The 19,994-nt window shown below is 46.5% G+C and overlaps 1 protein-coding gene across 1 annotated transcript in view; it reads right to left on the bottom strand.

The window, feature by feature from the left end:
- The window catches only part of LOC110510959 (rho GTPase-activating protein 7), a 158,506-nt gene extending 141,300 nt beyond the window's left edge, over positions 1–17,206 (bottom strand). Inside the window, 4 exon segments of the mRNA XM_090210168.1 lie at positions 5,518–5,661; positions 6,030–6,185; positions 11,246–13,350; positions 16,235–17,206. Of these exon segments, the coding sequence (XP_090066294.1) occupies positions 5,518–5,661; positions 6,030–6,185; positions 11,246–13,327 (2,382 nt within the window). The 5' untranslated portion in view covers positions 13,328–13,350; positions 16,235–17,206.
- Positions 17,207–19,994: the final 2,788 nt, after the last annotated feature.

The following is a 19,994-nucleotide window of genomic DNA, read 5'->3' as shown; positions in this document are numbered from 1 at the left end:
TAAAATCTGACACGTTGGCTGGATTCACAACGAGTGTAGCTTTAATTGAGTATCTTACATGTGTGATTTAATGAAAGTTTGAGTTTTATAGCATTTTATTTGAATCTGGCGCTCTGCATTTCCCCTGGCAATTGGCCAGTTGAGACGCTAGCGTCTCCCTATCCTCAAGAGGATTTATTAAGGACTCTTGGAAGATTAGTCCAAATGGGGACTAAAAGAGATCCAAATAAAATAAAATAAAATAAAATCAAAACAGCATTGTATTCTTTCACTGTAATAGCTACTGTAAATTGGACAGTGCAGTTAGATTAACAAGAATGTAAGCTTTCTGCCCATATCAGATATGTCTATGTCCTTGTTCTTGTTACTTACAACATCATGCTACTCACATTAGCGCACATTAGCTCAACCATCCCGAGGCTGGGACACCGATCTGTAGAGATCCTTTTAACCCACTGTTCCCCGGTAGGCCGTCATTGTAAAAAACAATTTGTTCGTAACCTGCCTAGTTGAATAAAGGTGAAATAAAATACACATGTAAATTCCCTGTCTAGTGCACTACTTTGGACCAGGCCCCACGCTCTTTATTTCTTTCTTTCTTTTTTTGCTCTCCCTTTTTTATTTTATTTTTTATTTCACCTTTATTTAACCATTGCCCTCCTAACTATCCCTTGCTCCTCCAGTAAGTACAGTAGGAAGGTAAGATAGAGGGGGAGGGTCTGGAGGAGTGGTGAGGTTATTTTCTTTTATTAGAGTGGGATCATCACACATACACAGCCTCTGTGGGAACCAGGGAGAAGGAGCATCCATTTCCGTTTTGGGAATTCTCAAACTGTGGGAATCCCATCAGGCCTTTTCCACAGGATTACCTCCCACAACGGACTAATCAAATGTCTCAGTCAGTCATCCCCCCCCCGGAATCGATCCGGGTGGAATGTTCCGCTAATGACACCCTACCCATATGCCAGTGCATCTGGAGACCCAATATCAAGAGAGGGGGGTGATGGAAATCAGGAGAAATCATTGCTCCTTCACCATTTTGACGTTGCAGCTTTTCCATCTTTTGACAACCTATACCTATCCTTCATTCAAAGGGCCAGCTGTCTGTCCAGCGTCTCCTTGTCCTATCAGAGTGGATTGAGTGGGCATCTCACCACTCCAGTTCCTGAATAGACCCCTATCCTCTTAACCACTCACAACCCCTTCAGACAGTCATCGCCTCTTCACTTCAATCCATCACTCACTGACTCCATGGGGTCTCCACTGTAGAGGTGCCCAGAATCACACACACACACACACACACACACACACACACACACACACACACACACACACACACACACACACACACACACACACACACACACACACACACATACAGTCAGATGCACGCACGCACGCAAGCATGCAGACACACGAACACACACACAAACACACACACATGCTCTCTGTTTCCTCTGACTAAGTCCTTCTCCAACGTCTATTAGGCACAGTGAGAGAGCTCTGTTTACTTTAGCACATCTATTTAGTTTGTCTCTTGAATTCATCTCTTTAGCTCGTCTCTTCAGCTCGTCTCTTGAGCTAGTCTCTTCAGCATGTCTCTTTAGTTTGTCTCTTCAGCTCGTCTCTTCAGCATGTCTCTTTAGTTTGTCTCTTCAGCTCGTCACTTTAGCTCGCCTCTTTAGCTCGTCTCTTCAACTCGTCTCTTCAGCATGTCTCTTTAGTTTGTCTCTTCAGCTCGTCTCTTTAGCTCGTCTCTTTAGCTCGTCTCTTCAGCTCGTCTCTTCAGCTCGTCTCTTCAGCTCGTCTCTTCAGCTCGTCTCTTCTGCTCGTCTCTTTAGTTTGTCTCTTCAGCTCGTCTCTTTAGTTTGTCTCTTCAGCTCGTCTCTTTAGCTCGTCTCTCTAGCTCGTCTCTTTAGCTCGTCTCTTCAGCTCGTCTCTTCAGCTCGTCTCTTTAGCTCGTCTCTCTAGCTCGTCTCTTTAGTTTGTCTCTTCAGCTCGTCTCTTTAGCTTGTCTCTTTAGTTTGTCTCTTCAGCTCGTCTCTTCAGCTAGTCTCTTCAGCTCGTCTCTTCAGTTTGTCTCTTTAGCTCGTCTCTTCAGCTCGTCTCTTCAGCTTGTCTCTTCAGCTCGTCTCTTCAGCTCGTCTCTTCAGCTCGTCTCTTCAGTTAGTCTCTTCAGCTCGTCTCTTCAGCTCGTCTCTTCAGCTCGTCTCTTCAGTTAGTCTCTTCAGCTCGTCTCTTCAGCTCGTCTCTTCAGCTCGTCTCTTCAGCTCGTGGAAGTCTGTCTATAAGGCCTGGAACAGGTCTGCAGTTACAACATCACTAAAGAACACTAAGACATATGTCTAAGAATAAAATTATAAACTTCTCATCTCAACCTTTGGTCTGTAGACGGGCACTGCTAGATAGAGGCTGAATGTAAAATGTGTGTAAAAAAAATATCAAATTAAAAGTCTTCTTCAGGTTTTGACATACAGAACACATTAACTCGGCGGAAAAAAGAAACGTCCCTCTTTCAGGACCATGTCTTTCAAAGATAATTCGTAACAATCCAAATAACTTCACAGATCTTCATTGTAAAGGGTTTGAACACTGTTTCCCATGCTTGTTCAATGAACCATGAACGATGACTGAACATGCACCTGTGGAAAGGTTGTTAAGACAGTAACAGTTTACAGACGGTAGTCAATTAAGGTCACAGTTATGAAAACTTAGGACACGAAAGTGGCCTTTCCACTGACTCTGAAAAACACCAAAACAAAGATGCCCAGGGTCCCTGCTCATCTGTGTGAATGTGCCTTAGGCTTGCTGCAAGGAGGCATGAGGACTGCAGATGTGGCCAGGGCAATAAATGCAATAAATAAATAAATAAATTGCAATGTCCGTACTGTGAGATGCCTAAGACAGCACTACAGGGAGACAGGATGGACAGCTGATCATTCTCGCAGTGGCAGACCACGTGTAACAACACCCATACAGGATTGGTACATCTGAACATCACACCTGCGGGACAGGTACAGGATGGCAACAACAACTGTCCGAGTTACACCAGGAATGCACAATCCCTCCATCAGTGGTCAGACTGTCCGCAATAGGCTGAGAGAGGCTGGACTGAGGGCTTGTAGGCCTGTCGTAAGGCAGGTTCTCACCAGACATCACAGGCAACAACGTCGCCTATGGGCACAAACCCACCGTCGCTGGACCAGACAGGACTGGTAAAAAGGGCTCTTCACTGACGAGTCTCGGTTTTATCTCACCAGGGGTGATGGTCGGATTCGTGTTTATCGTCGAAGGAATGAGCATTACACCGAGGCCTGTACTCTGGAGCGGGATCGATTTGGAGGTGGAGGGTCCGTCATGGTCTGGGGCGGTGTGTCACAGCATCATCGGACTGAGCTTGTTGTCATTGCAGGCAATCTCAACGCTGTGTGTTACAGGGAAGACATCCTCCTCCCTCATGTGGTACCCTTCCTGCAGGCTCATCCTGACATGACCCTTCAGCATGACAATGCCACCAGTCATACTGCTTGTTCTGTGCGTGATTTCCTGCAAGACAGGATTGTCAGTGTCCTGCCATGGCCAGCGAAGAGCCCAGATCTCAATCCCATTGAGCGCGTCTGGGACCTGTTGGATCGGAGGGTGAGGGCTAGGGCCATTCCCCCCAGAAATGTCTGGGAACTTGCAGGTGCCTTGGTGGAAGAGTGGGGTAACATCTCACAGCAAGAACTGGCAAATCTGGTGCAGTCCACGAGGAGGAGATGTACTGCAGTACCTAAATCGGCTGGTGGCCACACCGGATACTGACTGTTACTTTTGTCCCTTTGTTCAGGGACACATTATTCAATTTCTGTTAGTCACATGTCTGTGGAACTTGTTCAGATTATGTCTCCGTTATTGAATCTTGTTATATTCATACAAATATTTACTTAACTTATGTTAAATTGATGAAAATAAATGCAGTTGACAGTGAGAGGACTTTTTTTGTTGCTGAGTTTATATATGGAAGAAGAATGACAACAGATAACACAGAAATCCGTTTTTCCTGTTTAAAGATACAAAGCCAATCATCTATCTAGTATTTTGTCTGGATAGCACAATTCTCGGGTGATAAATAACTAATAACTCACGAGATTAAGCGATAGATTCTGTGTAACGACCTTCTTCCATTCTGAAATGTTGAATTGCTTGTTAAAAGACCATAACCTTTGAAATACATTTTTTTTACAGCTTTTTGAAGAGGAGCGGAAGTGAACCCTGGAACCCCAAAGAACTTCCGGTGCTTTTGTAAACAACAGATAAGAGCATAACCTTCGATATCATCTCTTTTTATCAAATCATAATGTTGTATGTCTTTCTATGTGGCAATTTGTCAATAGAATAGCAGTGTCTAATTCAGCGTCCCCTCAATCACAAGACAACAGCCAAAAACAAACACTGGATAAAGTGATTCAGTCCCAGAAGATTTGTCCAAGAAATGGTCAACCCACCTGTGTGTTCATTGTGTGCTTGTCCCAAAAACACAAAGACGACACAGTCAGACAGAAAAGCCATTAAGTGAGCGACTGAAGAGGTCAAGATGTAAATCTCTCTTGAACAAAGTCCCACCCCCTCCCTCGGCCCCCTTCGCCCCACTTGGTCTGTCCTGTCACGACCCCAGCCCCCCCCCCCCCCCCCCCCCCCTTGACCCTTTTGTTGGGGCGAGGTGGCTCAAGACCCAGGAACCTGCTAATTACGGGCTTTAGTTGTCTGCCAAGGAACCAGGCCCTCGGAATGGCTGAGCCACATTCCTACCAGTCAGAGTCAGTCTGTGTGTGATTGTGTGTTTGTGTGTGTGTGTCTGTGTGTGCGCGTGCGTGTGTTCGCTGTCTGTCGGTCCATCCCTCCATTCGTCTGTGAGTGCGTGACTTGTGCCTTGCCAGCTCACTAAGTGCACTGCAAACACTCCTCATGGGACTGTATAGTAAACAGACACAGACAGAGGGATTGGAGGGACTTGAGGTGTGTAAAGAAAGGCAATAAGCCTTCTCTCCCTTCTCCGATGGGATCTAAACCTAATCACACAGTTGGCCTGGTGTGAAATGCCCCGTACCTCCTGCTATAGCTGCTCAGTTGAGCGACCAGCCGGCCGACCCATTAAGAGACAGATTTCAGGCTAGACAAAACCAGAGATTAAGAGACAGGTGGAACCAGAGATTCAATAAGAGACATATTTCAGGTTAGAACGAACCAGAGATCCTTTACACTTTTGACTGACATCAACTTTTACAGATCCGTCACAAAACGTGAACTTGCCTTGAAATAAACCAAACCTTAAAACCTCTGTTGTTGTTTGACAGATCCATCACAAACAAAGCCTTGAGACCCCTGTTGTGGATTGTGTTGGAAATGGTTGTTTAAAATGTGACCAAACCTAACACTTCAATTGAAATGTTCCCCAAAACCTTGACACCCTATATGGTTGATTTGAGGTTGAAATCTGGGATAAAGCATAAGCGTCACGATGATTGACTGATTTACCCCAGTCTTGGGTTTGGTCCCGGGAGCAGCAGTCGGCCTAGCGGGGGACAGAGTAGTGGATACTTGATGCTGTTGTGGAGTATTCACAGACTGAGAAGTGCTTGACACTCTCCCAACGGGCTTTACTGAGTCGAAGTCCACTTCCTGCAACCGAGGAAGGACAATATTTGGTTTAGAGATAAACTTTAGAGCAATAGTTTATGGCTATTTCTATGACTTATTCCTTTGAAGCTAGCCATGTTAGCATTAGGTTCTCCTGAAGCTAGCTAGGTACTGACTGTCTCCTGTAACGTCTAACTAGTTACTGACAGAGCCATGTATTTACAGAGTTGGGCCAATGAGGTTTCTGTATAATGATGCATTTACATGACACTTCAACATTCTATGGCGGCCATGTTAGCTCCCCATTAACATTACATGGGGAATATTTAAACAATGCTATGTAACTGCATGTCTAGAATTAGAGACAATATTGTAAATTGTAAAAGTTGTCTCTGTGTACTGGTACTGACCCTTCGCTGGTGTCTCCTGAGGGTGGGGGTGATGGCCATGGTGGAGGAGGAGGAGGCGCTGAGGGCCGTGTCGATCTCCTCGTCCAGCTGGTCTAGCTTCATCAGCAGTAACACCATGGAGTCCAGACGAGAATGCTCCTGCTCCTCTCTAGAACTCTACAGGTGGGAGGTAGGGAGGATGGGGGGAGGTAGGGAGGGAGAGAGACAGAGAGATGGAGGGAGAGATTATTTGTACTTAAAATATCTGGTAACAGTGTTATTGATTTACATTTGAATCGTTTAGCAGATGCTATTATACAGAGCGACTTACAGGATAAATTAGGGGTAAGTGCCTTGCTCAAGGTCAAATCGACAGAATGTTCACCAAGTGGGCTCAGGGATTTGAACCGGCAACTTGCCGCTCTATATTTGACTATTTTTGATTGAAGGAGAACAGTGATAATGATTTATATTGTGTCTTTACTGGGCATCAACCACTAAAGGATACTTTAGGCCTCGGTTCTTTCTCTCTTCTGTTGGTCCTTCCACTTTGTGGTTAGATACAGCTAACTGACTATCATCTAATAAGCCCGTTCATCGTTAGTCATGTCCTCTCTTGCTCTCTTTTAAAGGGAAGGGAGCAGGTATATGTATTGTCTCATGTCAACTCTAATACATAACACATAACACAGACAGGGACTTCACTGTTCAGTCATGTTTTCTCTCTTAGCCCTCTGAAAGCATTACGTTGAGCAGTTTTCCTATGTGTGTTTGATTGAATTGGGGCCTTGTGAATGAGACAAGAAAGGCCTGATGTAATGCATGCCAGAGATATATATCAACTAAGGCTTTGATTCAATATCATGTTGACCACAGAAAGTCTTTGATAGAATCCTGGGATGGGATCCTCAGATGCACTCAAATTAATTGGGCAACCTCTTCTGCCCTCTCCTTGTCTTTCTCTCTCTCTCTTTGGTTCTCTTCCACCATTTCCTACTTTTTCTTCTTACATTTTCCACCAAAAAGCCCCCCTCTGTCTCCAATTATATCCTTTCATATCCTTTTTTTAATGACCCCCTCTCTTCCTGTTGTCTTTCCTCCCTTCTCCTTGCCACCACTCGTTCACTTTCTTCTTCACTCACTTATTTTCTTCTCCTCTGTTAACTTGCTCCTCTGCTTCTCTTCCCTCATGTGTCTGTCATAGCAGGTCTTACACTGACCTCAGGTGGTCTGTCTGTCATAGCAGGTCTTACACTGACCTCAGGTGGTCTCTCTGTCATAGCAGGTCTTACACTGGCCTCAGGTGGTCTCTCTGTCATAGCAGGTCTTACACTGACCTCAGGTGGTCTGTCTGTCATAGCAGGTCTTACACTGACCTCAGGTGGTCTCTCTGTCATAGCAGGTCTTACACTGACATCAGGTGGTCTGTCTGTCATAGCAGGTCTTACACTGACCTCAGGTGGTCTGTCTGTCATAGCAGGTCTTCTGTCTGTCTGTCTGTCTGTCTGTCTGTCTGTCTGTCTGTCTGTCTGTCTGTCTGTCTGTCTGTCTGTCTGTCTGTCTGTCTGTCTGTCTGTCTGTCTGTCTGTCTGTCTGTCTGTCTGTCTGTCTGTCTGTCTGTCTGTCTGTCTGTCTGTCTGTCTGTCTGTCTGTCCGTCTGTCTGTCTCTCTCTCTCTCTCTCTCTCTCTCCCTCTCTCTCTCTGCCTCTCTCTCTCTCTCTCTCCCTCTCTCTCTCTCTCTCTCTCTCTCCCTCTCTCTCTCTCTCTCTCTCTCTCTCTCTCTCCCTCTCTCTCTGCCTCTCTCTCTCTCTCTCTCCCTCTCTCTCTGTCTCTCTGCCTCTCTCTCTCTCTCTGTCTCTCTGTCTCTCTCTCTTTGTATCCCCTTTGACTGTATCCCTCTCCCCTCCCCTATCCTCCATCCTTCCTCTCCTCCTTTTCTCTCCCTCCATCCCTCCTCTTGCCCTCCCTCCATCCACCCCTCCTCTCTCTCCTCTCTGGGTGGGGCCTTCTGCTTTCTGTGACCATCTACAGAAAGAGCTGGGATGACATCATAAGAGCTGGATCATTAGTTCCAAAGAAACCATGTTACAAACAGCCTTCTGGAACCATTTTATGGAACCATTTTACGCACCAGTGTGTGTGTGTGTGTGTGTGTGTGTGTGTGTGTGTGTGTGTGTGTGTGTGTGTGTGTGTGTGTGCGTGCGTGCGTGCGTGCATGTAAGTGTTTGTGAGGCGATGGGCGTCCTTCTGTCTTATTGCAAAATGTTCACTGAATTAGGCTGTCAGAGCAGTTCCTATTGTATTTTCGAATAAGGCAACAAGACACAGACCTTAACTATGTAGCCTATGTAATGGAAATGTTCATGGCATGATGATGCATAACTTTTCCTCCTATGAGGGGGCTCGTTGTGTGCGTCCCGACGTCTCGCTGCAATCCAATGCAACAATGTTTTCTTTGTGGAGGTTTGTTGAATGAACATAGACGACTGGGTCAGAAGTCAACAACAACAGCAACAACGATGGGGTAAAAAACAAGCATGTGTTTTTTGAAGGGGCAATTCCAGTGGTTTTGGTTTTCCTCACACATTGTTGTCTTTGGGGGTTTCTCTCTCTTACACAGTTGGACACTTCCTGTTGGTGAAGTGCCTAGAACCCCTTGCTTTTCCCTGACCTCAGGTGGTCTGTCTGCATTAAGAAGTGTGGCATCTTTACCTTTTTATAAGCTCCAGGTCTGACTCAGGGTTTCCTCTCTCTCTCTCTCTCTCTCTCTCTCTCTCTCTCTCTCTCTCTCTCTCTCTCTCTCTCTCTCTCTCTCTCTCTCTCTCTCTCTCTCTCTCTCTCTCTCTCTCTCTCTCTCTCTCTCTCTCCCCCCCTCTCTCCCTCTCTCTCCCTCTCTCTCTCTCTCTCTCTCTCTCTCTCTCTTTCTCTCTCTCAATGCAATTCTCTCTCTCTCTCTCTCTCTCTCTCTCTCTCTCTCTCTCTCTCTCTCTCTCTCTCTCTCTCTCTCTCTCTCTCTCTCTCTCTCTCTCTCTCTCTCTCTCTCTCTCTCTCTCTCTCTCTCTCTCTCTCTCTCTCTCTCTCTCTCTCTCTCTCTCTCTCTCTCTCTCTCTCTCTCTCTCTCTCTCTCTCTCTCAGTCCCCTCACCCCTCTCTCTCTCTATGTCCTCCAAATGTAGACGACTAAAAATAACCATATTTGAGCCAGTATCTGGTCCTGTGTTGTTGCTGTGTTGATGAAGCAAATAAGTGGCTCTGTACAACGATCCATATCTGAGCGATCTCTCGTTCACACGCTGGGGGTGGATAGGACACTGATATATTGGATCCGTTATATGCCTCAATTGCCTAGGAGAAGGATGACGTGGAGGGAGTGAAAGAGAGAGAGAGAGAGAGAGAGAGAGAGAGAGAGAGAGAGAGAGAGAGAGAGAGAGAGAGAGAGAGAGAGAGAGAGAGAGAGAGAGGAAACCCTGAGTCAGACCTGGAGCTTCTCTAACTGACCTGCTCCAGTGCATATTTGTGAAGTAAATTGGCCGGACGCAGTGCAAAAGCACTCACACGCTGTGGTAACGTCAGACAACTCTTTCCCACATGACAAATAGATTGTCTTTACAACCTCCCCACCTTTAAATCACAGCAGAATTATTTTCAGTCGCAGATTGATATCGGAGACGTCCACAATAAAAGCCTCATGGGCTTTCTATGTTTTCTGAGGACAGTGACCTCACAGGCTTTGGGATGGTTTTGGCACTGAAAAATGCTACGCAAACATGAGATTTATGTTGAAGCAACACCACATCAAGTCGAGAGGCATTATGCAATTTCACAGCCTTTTGACTACAGATTGCACTGGAGGACATCATCAGTGTCAACGCATTGGGCATCATCGTTTCAGATGAGGACAGTTAAAGACTACACCCATTACTCATTCAACAAGGCAATAAACCTCTCTCTCTTTAGAGGCCATCAGGGACTACATCCGTTTACAAAATGTCACATCTCTGACCACTAACTACGTAGGTGTTTCACCATATGTACGGTGAAATGGCTTGATGTTGTGGCAAGGCGAGCGACAACCACAACAGCAAAGAGCACACAGTATGTTCTGGAAGGATCCTAGTACGTGGCATGAGTGTTGTGCTTGGGCGGAGTCCCTCTCCAATGTGCCTACTTAAAAACAAGGAGACTCGTAAATAGGCCTAACAACTCTGTAAATAAGGTTCTGTTGTGGTTGTTCGCTAAGGGCTAGCACTACAGCTAATAGTAGATTAGCCGTCTCAGGTATTTGATATTTGGTTGTTGCCATCAGGCTGGCACTACCGCTAACTATGTACTAACAGCCTTAGGTAGTTCCAGACAGGCTAGCACTTTGGATAATGGTGTATAAACAGTGCAAGGTATTTGGCAATTGACAGGGCGAGCTAGTACCGTGGATAATGGTGTAACAGTGCAAGGTATTTGACAGGCTAGCTAGCGCTAAGGTTAATGGTGTATAAACAGTGTGTGAGGTATTTGGCTCAGTGCGGTTTGAGTCTGTCACCTCAGGGATGCTAAGCTAAGGCTGTTCTGGCTGCTGTAGCTACTGCCACCCAGCGCTGTGTGCAGGGGTGGACTGGGACCAGATATCGGCCCGTGCATTGAGGTCACCACACTAGACCATTTCTTTCCACATATTAGCCCAAAAATGTTTAGATCCACTGAGCCAAAGATGGTCCAGCCCATCTGGCATTTGCCAGAATTGCCCTATGGCCACTCCGTCTCTGGCTGTGTGTTTCCAATGCCCTCACACACAACTTCCATGCCCTTATAGGAACTTGTTTTGCAGCAGGACATTGGGAAAGTGTAGAACATTTTACAGATCCCCAAATGTAGTCACAGATGGGTAGGCATGTGAAAGTGAAGTCATTGTTTTCCGAGAGGCACGCCAGGCACAGCGCGGGACATAGTGATTTGTGTGCTGGGCTTAACGTTCACCACCGCCCAATAACTGACAGTAAGATAGGGACTACATAGTGCAGTACTACTCAGCACACACTCATAAACAACAGCAAAATACGGAACATAGTGTGTGTACACACGGACACTTCCAGACACACTCGCACAGACTCCCCCTCACCCCCCCACCCCTCCCACACACACACGCACACGCACACGCACACACACACACACACACACACACACACACACACACACCAGCAAAGCCTGACCCCCATGCAACGGAGAACTGAATTTATAGCTTACCTTTCTAGCACGAAGTTTCACCACATGGTCCTCCCCCTTGTCATCCCCGCATTTGGCCTCTCGCTTCACGTCTGAAGCCTTGTCGCCAAGGTGAGTGTTGCCGTGGTTGCCTGGATGCGCTACTTCCTCAATCGCCTCCGTTACAGCTTGTGTATCACCGGGCCTGTCCTGTTCTTTCTGACCGCAGGCTGCCTCTAAAACAGGTGACTCACCTAATTGTTTAACAGAGGCTTGGTTGCCATGGCATCTCTCCAGCAAGGGCTCATTTTCCTCCTTAGGACACGTTGGTTGACTGAGAGTGTCCATATTGGGTAGCCTGGCTGCTGGAGAGGTGGATATACCCATGACTGAAGCCCCTTGTCTCCCCAGTGGGACTGAGTCTTCCTCTGCTTCGGATTGGTTAATCTCATGGATGGTGTCCAGCTTTGAGCCACCATCGCTGTGCTGTCCTTGGGCTGTTACAGCCGAGGTTAGTCCTTCGGAAGACAATGAATCTTTGGACCTCAAGCCGCCACTCGTATTCTCCACTGTGAGGTCATCAGAATGCACCTGTATCATTGGATGATCCGTGTCCTCTACGGTAGTCCGTTCCTGTATTCCGTCCATTTTTGAACTTTCAAGATTCTGCTGTCCAGCTAATGGGCGTCTGTCCAGGTCCTCGGAACGTTGCACTGTGACACACAAAGCATGCACAGACTCCACACTTGCCTTATCCTCAGGGGTTTTCTCCCTGCCCGTTTCCAGAGCCCTTTCCTCTCCTTGGGACCCTTCCATCTCCACCATGTCAACATCCTCCTTTCTCAACACTGTCTGGTCCTGAGCTATTTCACAACCATCATTAGTCCTCATGCTATCATGCCGCTCTTGTTCTGTTTGTCTGCCATCCACTGACACAGCATGTTGCACCCTCAGAATCTGGTCAAATTTATCACGACTTTCATACATTTTCCTCTGAACATTCAATCCGTCAACACTATCCTCAGCCTTCCATTCTAAGGCTTTAATCTCAACGTCTTCCCCCATAGCTTCCCCCTCCATAACGTCTGCAACAGGAGCCTCCAAGATCTCCATGTTAACATCTGATATTACATCACTATTGCACTCTGGTTTGTTTGAGGAATCCAAAATGGCCGCTGGCTGTATTACTCCTGTTCTTTTACCCGGGTCAGTAATGTTGCTTTCATCCAAGGTGGAGAGGTCCTCTTGTGGTTCAACTTCAGTATGAGGAGACTGGGTCTCTGTGTCCACTAAGGGTTCTGGAAGTCCAATCTGACCGTCTGTATGGTCGGCCATTGTCTCCAGGAGTTCTGGATGCCTGCCAGTTTTCTCACCAACAGAAAAGGCCAGTGAAAATCCATTGTCCGGACAGATAGAGACCCTTTGTCCTTCGTCAACAGAGACAGATTGAACAGTGATTGCAACACGGTCGTCAACAACGTTGGGATGCAAGTTATCATCGGTGCCATCCTCAATGTCATACTCAACCTCATGACTGTTGTCTGCAGTGCAGATGATGTTTGGCTTTGGCTGAAGAATCCCATTGCCCAGGTCACAGTGAGATTGGCTGCCAACTGAGTCCTCACCAGCGTCCGGCATTCCTCCAGGTTCAGACTCCGTCAGCCTCCCGGTGAGGTCATCATCATCAACAGTCACATCAGAGCCGTCTACCAGCTCAGCCTGGAACACAGGGACAACAGTTGAATCAAAGTCGCCTGCTGACATCACGTGCCCCGGCTCAGAGTGATCGCCGTTGTCCTCCACGTTGACTGAGGTCACAAACTCCAACGTGTGACCCGGCCCATTGTTGAGGCCATCGGGGCGTGGCCGGTGACAGCACTCCGGCATGGAGGCACATCGTTCCCTGCGCCCCTGCTTGGACCCCTCAGATGCCAGCCGAGGCCCGTCGCCACTGACGCCATGGCAACAGACCAGGTCCAGGTCGTCATAGCTGTACTGTAACCCGGAGCGGTGAGTCACGTGATCCTCCCAACTTCTTTTCCGTATGGCGACAAGCATGGTTGGCGGACTCCCACTGCTAACCATAGAGCCCTTTAAAGATGTAGAACCAAAATGGCGGACCATAAGGTGCAGTTCTATTGAGCTTCCTGTAAGAGAGAAAGAGAGGGGGTGGGAATCAGTTACTCAGGTTATCAGTTACTCAGGTTATCAGTTACTTGGGTTATGGGATACTCAGGTTATGAGTTACTCAGGTTATGGGATATTCAGGTTATGGGATACTCAGGTTATGGGGTTAGCAAACTTTAGGAAGGAGCGATATTATGAACTGAGTTGTCTGTGTATGCTGACATGGACCCAGGTTACTGCTATAGTTGTGAACCCAAGCTGACATGAACGCAGGTTACTGCTATAGTTGTGAACCCAAGCTGACATGGACCCAGGTTACTGCTATAGTTGTGAACCCAAGCTGACATGGACCCAGGTTACTGCTATAGTTGTGAACCCAAGCTGACATGGACCCAGGTTACTGCTATAGTTGTGAACCCAAGCTGACATGGACCCAGGTTACTGCTATAGTTGTGAACCCAAGCTGACATGAACTGCTATAGTTATGAACCCCATGTCTTTTTGAATTTTTACCCCTTTTTCTCCCCAATTTTATGGTATCCAATTGTTGTAGTAGCTACTATCTTGTCTCATCGCTACAACTCCCGTACGGGCTCGGGAGAGACGAAGGTTGAAAGTCATACGTCCTCCGATACACAACCCAACCAGCAGCACTGCTTCTTAACACAGCACGCATCCAACCCGGAAGCCAGCCGCACCAATGTGTCGGAGGCTACACCGTGCACTGCGCCCGGCCCGCCACAGGAGTCGCTGGTGCGCGATGAGACAAGGACATCCCTACCGACCAAGCCCTCCCTAACCCGGACGACGCTAGGCCAATTGTGCGTCGCCCCACGGACCTCCCGGTCGCGGCCGGTTACGACAGAGCCTGGGCGCAAACCCAGGGACTCTGATGGCACAGCTGGCGCTGCAGTACAGCACCCTTAACCACTGCGGCACCCGGGAGGCCATGAACCCCATGTCAAGCATACATGGAACAATCATGAACCTTACAGGATTTTAACATTACAAAACAGAATAGTGTAATACTGCAATGGCTACTATGAGCCAGTATAGAGCATCTTTCCACTTCTGGTAAACCAAGTTCTCAGACAGTGGTTTGCTTTTATTTTCTCACTATTATTAAAAGACATTTGCATCTGACTGGAAGTGTGCTGAGAGTTTTTCCAGTTTTTATTTTTTTACATGCGACTGGTTAAGAGAAAAGAGTTGCTAATTTCAACATTACCAGACAAGACAGTGAACCCGAGTTCAAACTGTAAACATTGGACACACATTACACTGAGACAGTCCCTATCAAGCACTGTACAGATGTAGGATATTCATTTGAGACAGTTTGCTACATCAGGAAAATAATCCCGCAACAACAGGAAATGTGAATTATTATGTGGTTCATAATTCATTGATATCTTTGGAAGGGGTTGATACATTTTTCATTAGGGAAAATCAAGTCTGAAATTTCAAAGTGGAAATGACATACTTCAGAAGCCTTTTTAAACATCAAATACACTACAATGCAGGACAGTTCTCCTGGAACAGGGTGATCAGATTAATATCCTACATGTGTACACATTAAAGAGCTGGGAAGCCTCCATACATACCCCTTTCACCTATGGCTAAACATTTTGGCAGAAGATTTCCACCATGAAGTCTAGTCAAGGATTATATGAGTATGACAGAAGAAGAGGACCAACAACGCCCCGGGGCAATTTGTCCACATCGGGGACGAGGTCGTCAAGAAACCACTGTGCCTCACATGACTCGAACCCATTCATAACAGAACTATTAGTGTGTCTCACCATCCAGCTTGTGAATGTGTCTGTGTGTGTTTGTGTGTCTCTTGCTGAGAGCCTCTGGATAGCCACATTCACTGTCTGGGAATGTCAGAGGGGAAGAGGCTGCCTGAAGGGCCTACATAATAAGCATAATAATAAATCCGGAACACAGTTTTTAGGTTTTTGCCAAGCGACTTAACCACGTCACTGAAATGTTAACCTTAACCCTAATTTTAAATAATTGTTTACTTTGATGGGACAATGTTGTTGGCCTCTGTCGTACCTCAGTGATGGAGGAGACAGGCAGAAAGGCAGACAGGCAGAGAGAGAGAGAGAGAAACAGACAGGGACATGCACACAGACAGACAGACAGCCTCCACTATGGCTTAACAGAGCAGCACAGTAACATAAGCAACCACTCCTGTTAAAGAAGAAAGGTAATTGGCACCACTACGACAGAAGTGATAAGAAGGAAGGATTACAATGGAGGATTCTTTAAAACATTGTGTCAATCTATCAAAAGCTGATGAAGTTGCCCATTAAACAAATAAAAGAAGCATATATTCCATAAATCATGTCACAATATAGTCTTTGCTTTATATTGGAGACAACACCATTTTGAAAGACTTCGGTTTGACATCCTATTTCCTATGTAGTGCACTACTTCTGACCAGGGCCCATAGGGATCTGGTAGTGCACTATATAGGGAATAGGGTGAAATTTGTAATCAACCCAATATCTGCGTATATTATTGCCAGCCGGCCGTTGTATGGTTCTCTGAAGACCCCCACTGACAGACGTAATGGAACGGTTGTGAAGGCTGTTGCTAGGAGATCATATCGCTCATCCACTATCTGCACTGAAAGGGAAACACTTCCTACGTCTGTACATCTGTCCTCTGGCCTCAACAACTGGAGCATCAGATTACCATGTTAATCATCATCTCTTTTCAGGGACTGTTCATTTTGAGCATTTTGACTGCCTTGATCTTGGAGTGACGTTTGAGCTGTGAACATTCTATTACCAGTAGAAAAGGTGTGTGTGTGTATGCTTCTATTAGGGGGAAAGCTGCCAGAGGAAGCCTCAAAACAAGATTCTAGTCAGACTCTAGACTCTAGTCGGTCTATACCTTAAGCATCCACAGGACTGCTGTTGGATGGAGGGTGACCCGGTGTGACTTCCTCCTCTGACGTCAACTGGCCCATGAGTTAGGGAGGGCACTGTGTACTTATTACAACTTCTCACACAGAAGTAAAATGTACTCAATTAGCGTAATCCGTGTGCCACTTCACACAACGTGCCTGGATGAGTTGCGTCACTGTCAATACTCCACCAGAATACAGAGGGGTACTGTCGCAGTCCCACACAGTAGCAACATAAGACTGAATAACAGAAGATAACAGAGGATAAACACTATGGGGTTGAAGAGTTAGCCATCCATCAAAGTCAGAGGACAGACAAATCCAATCCTACAAGCCTTTCTCAAGGAACGAATCCCCCTTTTCCTGAGATATCGGTCCTAATTCCCGGTTCCGAGGAATGCTCTCAGGGTTTGCGGATTCAAATCAAATCCATTGCTGACTTTACCCCTTTCTGGGAGCAGAGAGCAGGGAGCCCCCGGAGCCAACCGAAAATCCGGAGCACGGTACAAAGTCCAAAGATAGCTTGAGCTTCCATCTTGATCACATTAGGGGTTTCACTGACGCTGAACGACTGGAGAATGGGTGGGGTGGAATGGGGTGGAGTGGGGGGAGGGGGTTCTCTCACTCTCCTCCTCTCCCTCTGTCCAATCCCACCTCTTCTCTTCTCCGCCTCCTGGCTGGTTTGACAGGGAATCTTAGTCACATCCTATACACTGTCTTTCTCCCTGGTTCTCTCACAGCTCCTCCAAGGCTCTCCACGCCAACCAGATCCTCTCAGCTGTTTATCCTACTTTCTTACTCCTCCTTTCACAGAGTTAAGACAACTTCCTCTGAAATCACCCTCCCTCTCTCAAGTCACTCTCTCTCTCTCTCTCTCTCTCTCTCTCTCTCTCTCTCTCTCTCTCTCTCTCTCACACTCTATATCCTTAAGCTGGGAAAGACTCCCTCCAGTTGGTTTTGATTAGTAACAGACAGACCACTGTGAAAACTCAGGCCTTGGGCCAAGTGAGATTGCAGTAATGTTTTGGCAGGGCTTTCTGAGAGGTTTTCTTTTTTCACATGTCACCCTGTAACTGTACAAGCATCCTTGCACAAACATCTCGACCTGCCCAAAAAAAGACATTAAAAAGCATGACTTGTTTACAGACATTCCTGGAGAATATGCCACTCTGTGCGAGAACTGCTAACTTTGCTGCCTACGAGCTGTGTGCCTTTTCTTTACAGGACACATCTGGGCAAAGTGGTAGTTTGACTTCAGAATCACTGTGTTTTTAGGAAGTCTTCAAAGCAAAACATCTTACCGCATTTTTGAGTGCCGACCATTCATTCCCTAATATAGACATGTCATTTGTTGGGAATGCTACCAACACTTGAAATACATAGGCTCTGATATCAGAGCTTCATGGTGAGAATATCTCAAGCGAAATCAAAAACGGCATCTCTTACCAAACCAAAAAACATAGGAAACTAGTTGTTGTAACTTTGGGGGAGCTCTGTAGGCTGTAGTCCTGTAAAGCACTGAGGGGTTGTAAAAGGCAATGCAGAACTCCACACCCAGGCATGGTCTCCCCCCACCCTCTGTAAGGGTCTCACAGGCCCAATCAAGCCTGACTTACAACCAGGAGATATTGTCTTTGTGCTTCAAACCATCAGAATGAAAAGACCGACCATAGGAAATGTGTTTGTTTTACACACAGACTCTTACAGTCTCAGCTGGCTAACATACCTGTCATTCCAATTCCACCATTTCCATTCACAGTCCCTTGGTTCTTGATGATAACGTCTATGACTGTTTTCTGTTGGGTTTTAGAAGTATGGACCTGAGGGTAGCAGTTGCTATAGCAAAAACAGATAATGGAACAAGGGAAAAATGGACAACCCCCCACCAACATCAACAAAAAACTATTTTCACCCTTGTGCCCCCTCTTCCTCTTCTGGGTCATCCAGATGGGAGTAGGGGAGGCTCTGGGGCCTGGGGGAGAACTTGACTCTGTTTTTTAGAACTCTCTGTGGGAAACTCAAGCTGTCCTATTTCTGACCCACCATTTTGGGTCTCAGGGGACACATAGGGTTCCCACTACATGGTTAAGCTGCAAAGTAAAAATGTACATTTATATAAACATACATGTATCTTTTTTTATCTTAATTTAAGTTTAGGGTTAGGCATAAAGTTAGCAGTGTGGTTAAGATTAAGGTTAAGGTTTAAAATCAGATTTTAGGCAGGGATTCTGACTTTGCAACTTGGTCAGACAGTGATGACAGACACACAGATGGTCGTGGATACAAGGTTAAATTTGTCGTCACAGCATGTGCTTGGTGCACTGGTCACAGGACCTAGCACTCATCACAGAGCTAGCGTGATGAATGTAATTAGCGTGTTGACGGTAACTAGTGTGGTGACGGTAACTAGCGTGTTGATGGTTACTAGCGTGGTTAAGGTAACTAGCGTGGTGACGGTAACTAGCGTGGTGACGTAACTAGCGTGGTGACGGTAACAAGCGTGGTTACGGTAACTAGCGTGGTGACGGTAACAAGCGTGGTGACGGTAACAAGCGTGGTGACGGTAACAAGCATGGTGACGGTAACTAGCATGGTGATGTAACTAGCGTGGTGATGTAACTAGCATGGTGATGGTAACTAGCGTGGTGACGTAACTAGCGTGGTGACGTAACTAGAGTGGTGATGTAACTAGCAAGATGATGGTAACTAGCGTGGTGATGTAACTAGCATGGTGATGGTAACTAGCGTGGTGACGTAACTATCGTGGTGATGTAACTAGCATGGTGATGGTAACTAGCGTGGTGACGTAACTAGCGTGGTGATTTAACTAGCGTGGTGACGGTAACTAGCATGGTGATGGTAACTAGCGTGGTGATGTAACTAGCATGGTGATGGTAACTAGTGTGGTGACGTAACTAGCGTGGTGATGTAACTAGCAAGGTGATGGTAACTAGCGTGGTGATGTAACTAGCGTGGTGACGGTAACTAGCGTGGTGATGGTAACTAGCGTGGTGATGTAACTAGCATGGTGATGGTAACTAGCGTGTAGTTATGGCTGGTTAGTGAAGGGGAGAGGCCAGCGCAATGTTGCAGTGGTTCTGAGGATCATCGGAAATGACTGAGTGGATATTTGGATATCTGACTGTGTGTGTGTGTAATTTGTTACAGTGTGTGAGAGTGTGTGTTTATCCTAGATGAGTCACTACCTACGGACCAACTTTTCCCCATTTATTCCTGAAAGATGAGGAGGGACACATTCTGAGATCATCAGTCATGTGACCTCCCGCTAGGTCACATGGGAGGGGCAGGTCACATGGGAGGGGTGGAAAGGGTGAAGAAAGCCCCATTCATGATGCCTCCTATATTCCCCCACTCGTCTCCCCTCTGCTTCTTAAGTGGCGCACAGAGGGCCCAAAGGAAACAGTCTCAAATTCTTAGCTGATGTAGTTTATTATTGGAAAAATTCCAGTCTAAATCGTGAGCACTGAAGGACAAGCAGAGTTAGCCTAGCCCTTGTAGGAAAATGTGGGTGATAAATAAAATAAATAAAAAATGAATATCCACATCCCTACCAAAACTGGGCCAATCGAGTTCTCACTTTTACAAAGCATGCTTTGAGAACGTTTTGCTGTGGTGTTTGTAGGCCAAACTCAACGGTACGGTACATGACCAGTAGTTAGCAGAGGCTGTAATAACATTTGACACTTGTGAAAGTACACTCAGATTAAAGGGTAGATCAAAAAAAAT

Source organism: Oncorhynchus mykiss, chromosome 19, assembly GCF_057628025.1.
Source record: "Oncorhynchus mykiss isolate SJ-2025 chromosome 19, ASM5762802v1, whole genome shotgun sequence".
Classification (NCBI taxonomy): Eukaryota; Metazoa; Chordata; class Actinopteri; order Salmoniformes; family Salmonidae; genus Oncorhynchus; species Oncorhynchus mykiss.
The sequence above is the reverse complement of the archived record's forward strand: the minus strand, read 5'-3'. Positions and strand labels throughout refer to the sequence as shown.